General features: G+C 37.8%; 1 protein-coding gene across 2 annotated transcripts; it reads left to right on the top strand.

The window, feature by feature from the left end:
• LOC124440908 (low density lipoprotein receptor adapter protein 1-A-like) lies at nucleotides 1–4,588 on the top strand. 2 transcript variants are annotated; one of them, XM_046991332.1, is made up of 11 exons: nucleotides 1–135; nucleotides 367–468; nucleotides 980–1,044; nucleotides 1,129–1,212; nucleotides 1,486–1,575; nucleotides 1,735–1,763; nucleotides 2,344–2,458; nucleotides 2,565–2,624; nucleotides 2,689–2,940; nucleotides 3,026–3,066; nucleotides 4,087–4,588. In XM_046991332.1, exons 2-11 carry the CDS (start codon nucleotides 369–371, stop codon nucleotides 4,244–4,246), a joined length of 996 nt encoding a protein of 331 aa, XP_046847288.1. In that variant the 5' UTR covers nucleotides 1–135; nucleotides 367–368; the 3' UTR covers nucleotides 4,247–4,588. The 2 variants fall into 2 exon arrangements, with proteins under 2 accessions (XP_046847288.1, XP_046847287.1); XM_046991331.1 differs by lacking the exon at nucleotides 1–135 and having other exon boundaries at nucleotides 146–468.
• The last annotated feature ends 353 nt before the right edge of the window (nucleotides 4,589–4,941 follow it).

The raw sequence follows: 4,941 nt of genomic DNA, 5'->3' as shown, positions 1-4,941 counted from the left end.
AGTCGTCATATGTCACGGATTTACGGACTGGGCTAATGAACGCTTTGTCATGCAAAACACCAACGCGCCGTCGTGGGGTGGCATTTCGTTTAACATCGAAGGAAAACCTCGACGTGAATTGATTTTGTTTTGAAAGTATGTGGCGTCGTGCCTTCAATAAGTCAACCCACGCTTCCTCTACTTGATGAGCAAATCGTCATTTGTTGAGTTATCTTATGCTAATGCAGAAGAAAACCATCAAGCAAACTGATTTCATTTGTCTTAGCAGTAGGAGTGTGAAATCGAGCATCATCGTGTATACATACATATACATACATTAAAACTGTTTTCATCGATAGCAGGTTTTTTATGTCATTCGTCGTTTAGAAATGGCATTTATTGGGAGAGCCGGTCGGGTTGCAGACGCAGTTAAAAGAAGTCCGCAGTTACTGAGAAAGAAATTTGACGAAAGATTTGGCCGACATCAAAGTAAGTCGCGTGATTATGATGAAAGTTAACCGAACATGAACTCTATTGGGGAAAAGCAGTACATAAGGGTTGATCGTGTCGAGAGTGTCGTTTTTTTTCGAAATACCAATTTAATTTTTACCTCATATACTTGATGAAAATCCTTGTGGGAATATTTGTTTAAATAAATAATAAGCCGAATTGGCGATATTGACTTTTATTGTTTGGTAACAATATTTGCAATCTTCGAATACCTGTTTATGTCGTCGCTCGGTAAATAACTCGATAATTTGCGAACGACTGAAATTATAATCGTAATTTCCATTATTCGATGTAATTATTTCAAACACTTTCGAAACGAGCAATGTATTTCTCAAATTCGACAAGTGGCTAGTTGTCGCGCGTCATTCCTTAAGTTCATATAATTAATATGGTCCAATACTAAACATTTCTGCAATGCGTTAATCTTCCTGCGATAGGAAATCTAAATTAAGTGATGTTAACGATATTTTTTTTCCAAAATAACGCCAAGCTTTGGACGAAGATTGGTTGCACGAAAACGAGGCCCTCGTCGACGGAATCTCGTTTTACGTAAAGGTAAACAGTTGTGAAATACTCCAAGAGTTGAAGCTTTCACTTGAATGAACAATAATTATTTGAAGTATGATTATTGCACAATAGTACCTTGGTTGCGGTCCGGCGAGCGAGGCCCAAGGACATGGTGTCACTGACGAAGCTGTGAACAGATTAGTAGCTGAAGCAAAGGTTGTAACATTATTTCAATATGGGTAGGATCTATGTTCATCTGACCGGAGGGGCTGTGATCCCCCCTTGGGAGAGGGGCTCAACATGCTAGAAAAGGATTTCCCTTGCCCTTGTACTTCAAAGTTGGACAATTTTGTAGCTTATACTATAGTATCCTACATTTTATAAGAGATTTTTTAGAGGGGTGTGCGCACCAGAGAAAGCCACTCCTGATTTAATTGAGTTTGTCTAGAACAATCCTTCCCGTGACATTTTTTCCTCCATCTCTCACAGTGGAAGAAGTCGAAGGGAGACGCGAAACTGGAAAAGGTTGTTCTCACCATTACACCAAAACATATTAAAATACAGGATCTATCAAAAGAGGCAAGTATCTCAAAGATGTTGCATGTGTGATATCTACACATCAAATTCTGCAATTGAAAATTGAAATGGAGTCGACGACACCAAACTTTGATACTCAACAATACCATAGTTTTTGTAATTATTTCATTTTACATTTCACACTGGTTTTTACTCTTTTAGAGTGAAGCAGAAGTAATGCCAATATTTCGGTAAGTAGTTGGGCTCTACTTAACTTGAGTCACTACACTTGACTATATCAAATTTTAATAGTCCGGTTGAAGATATATGATAATAGGCGCATAAAAACATAGTATAAAGCACTGCTTTATCCTTCTTCCCAGAACATTTTAAACACATACTACTAAAGACTTCATTTTTCAATCATCAGTCGATAAAAATAGACGAAAACTCACCTCGGTTTTCAGCCATTTTCGTTCTCGTGTTTGTGATTGACGACGCTGTAGATAACTTTAAAGTAGAATTTACTCTTAAAATACATGAGCTGAAATGGAAACAAAAGACCAAATACTTCATCTTGTTGTGAAGTTCCAAAAAATTAATGAAATAGAACAAACGTGTGACTCTATAGACTTAAAATCCTCATTTTAACAATGATTTTTACACCCCTTCGTTTAAAGTTCCATGTTTAAAGTTTCCGCCGCTGAAACAGACACCATGCGCGCATGCTCACCATTGTAGTATACACGTGCCATTCATAGAGCGCAATTTCCTTATCCTGGGAACGAAATTGGACGTCGATTGAAGGTTTGACGTTCGCTTTAATTTTAGAATTTCATATTGTACGGCGGATCCCAATCATCCGAGAATATTTGCGTTCAACGCGAGAGAAAAACAAAGCCTTCAAATCAGATGTCGGGCATTCTTGTGCGCCAAACCCAAAATGGTAGGTAAACGTTGAAAAAACACAACATAATTTGGGTGTAACATCGCCGACTCTTTCGTTTTCTAATCAACGGTAAAATTGCTACGTTATCAATATGTCGTTTTAGGCCAAAGCAATTGCTTTAACCCTCGCGCAAGCGTTCAATGTTGCATACGAAACATGGGAGGTATGTTTAATAACGAAATACAAAGAAATTCAGGTTTTAAAGATGACGGAATTGTCTCCTCTAGGCAGTCAAAGAAGACAAAAAACAAACCGATCGACCGTCCCCCCTCGCCAGTAATGGCGCGCTGAAATCTGAGACCGACAGATATATGTCGAACGGTTCCTCCATTCAAATGAGAACATCTTCGGAGCCTCTCAACGGCAACTTTCTACATCCACATGATGATTACTCAGGCCGAAATTCTTCGTCTGTTGATGCACCATCTGTACAACTGACGCCGCCATCGACAAGAAAGAAGACAAGCCTTCGAAAACTGGTTAGTGACTGCGTGCGTAGAAAATCTTCATTTTTGCATTCGTTAGAATTGTGCTCTTCAAGGTAAATAATTTTCATCGTTACAGGATTTCACCTTCGACGACGAATTTGATCAAGAATTCACGAAGTAAGTTCTAGAAGCGATACTTGATGATACAGGATATTTATTCCTTGCCACGCCATGTTTTGCTACGCGATGTAGCTCTTCCTTTTCGTTGAACGAGTTAAATTTTGTCATCGTCTTTTGGTCCTCGTGCGTCCGGCACATGAAGTGCGCTCGTTTGTATAGGGCACAAGGTAACATGTACAACATGTACAACATGTATAACATGTACAACATGTATAACATGTACAACATGTACAACATGTATAACATGTACAACATGTATAACATGTACAACATGTATAACATGTATAACATGTATAACATGTACAACATGTATAACATGTATAACATGTACAACATGTATAACATGTACAACATGTATAACATGTACAACATGTACAACATGTACAACATGTACAACATGTATAACGTGTGCAACATGTACAACATGTACAACACAATAGGGAGCCGTTGTCTCAAAGCGAATAGTTAAAAGCTTCATATTAGCGCTGCGCCAACTTGGCGTCATTTCCTAGCTGGGTTTTTTGGTTCATGATAATGGCGCTAGCTCTTATATGTTTTGGATTTCATTTATGTTAATACAGTCGAACTTCCCTTGAGCCGACACCTATGGACCACGACACGCGTGTTGTTAGCTTACGGGAGAGATTATTTATAAAAAAATCATGGTAGTGAGGTTACTTAGTGATTAATCGTACTCAAAAGCCGAGGGAGGTCGAACATCTTTTACTTGCCTCCCGAGGCTTTCGAGTACATTTAATCACTAAGTGACCAAACTACCATGATTTTTACTTTTTAATACTATGATTGCCGAAATGTAAATTAAACGTTCACTTATAAACGGTGTCCGTAAGGTTCGCGACCAGTGAAATGTCTGGTATAACTTCCTAAAACTCAAAAGCTACACCGTCCTTTTTAATTTCAAACATGGCAGCAAAGTTTGAATTCAGGTTTAAAATTCAAGTTCGTTGAAATACGCAATTTCGACGACAGGTAAAAAGCGATGTTGTATTTTTGCAGGCTCGCAAATTCGCGCTCGAACCCGCACCTCTTGGATATCGGTTTCGCGAAAGAAGAAATCCAAAGGGAAAACTGGGAGCCGATTTTGGACATATCGCAAAGCGAAGACCACCTCTTTAAGTCCAAATCTTTTGAGGATTTAAGTAAAACAGATCAGTAATATGTTAATAAATCTGGTGCATGAATCTTAAACAATCATTGGAGATATATATATATATAGTTATAAACGTACCAAAAAAGGGCACTAAAAACATGTCACGAGTTATTTGTAGCGTGATAGTTCATTTTTAAAGGCTGCACAAGAGACCATGCATTAGTTAGACTTTGAGTTATCGTTCCAGACATATACTGAGTTTACTTGAACTCATATAGTGAATTGAACAACGAACTGCAGAAATTAAACGAAGATCGCTACTTGTTAATTAAGTAAATGTATGTATTTATCTACAAAATACGAACGTTCTATACTAACATTTTAAATACACACGAGTTAAATGTGAAATTTTTCTTTATCGACTTATTTCCTAGTTTCCTACAGGGGCGATGAAAGATTGACCATAAAAAGGGGGGAGGGGAGGATACTCATTTTGTATGATCCGTAATAACAAAAGATTTTTAATGGAACTAATTAAGTAGAACATATATATACGTACAAATACTCCCCTCACCCTCAATTATCGATCTTTCTCCGCCCATGTCCTGTAAGCAAATAGAAGTGCATTTTTGCCTTCAAAAACTGTTTATACATTTTTTCAACGCCTTAAGTTCCCGAATACCAAAAACATTTCGAAAACATGAACTTTTGAGCACAAGCTCTTATACGATTGCAGTATTCTCGAGTGCTTGACCAAATTA

Source organism: Xenia sp. Carnegie-2017, unplaced genomic scaffold (genome assembly GCF_021976095.1).
Source record: "Xenia sp. Carnegie-2017 unplaced genomic scaffold, XeniaSp_v1 HiC_scaffold_20, whole genome shotgun sequence".
Classification (NCBI taxonomy): Eukaryota; Metazoa; Cnidaria; class Anthozoa; order Malacalcyonacea; family Xeniidae; genus Xenia; species Xenia sp. Carnegie-2017.
Note: the sequence above shows the minus strand (reverse complement) of the source record. Positions and strands in the feature narration are given on the sequence as shown.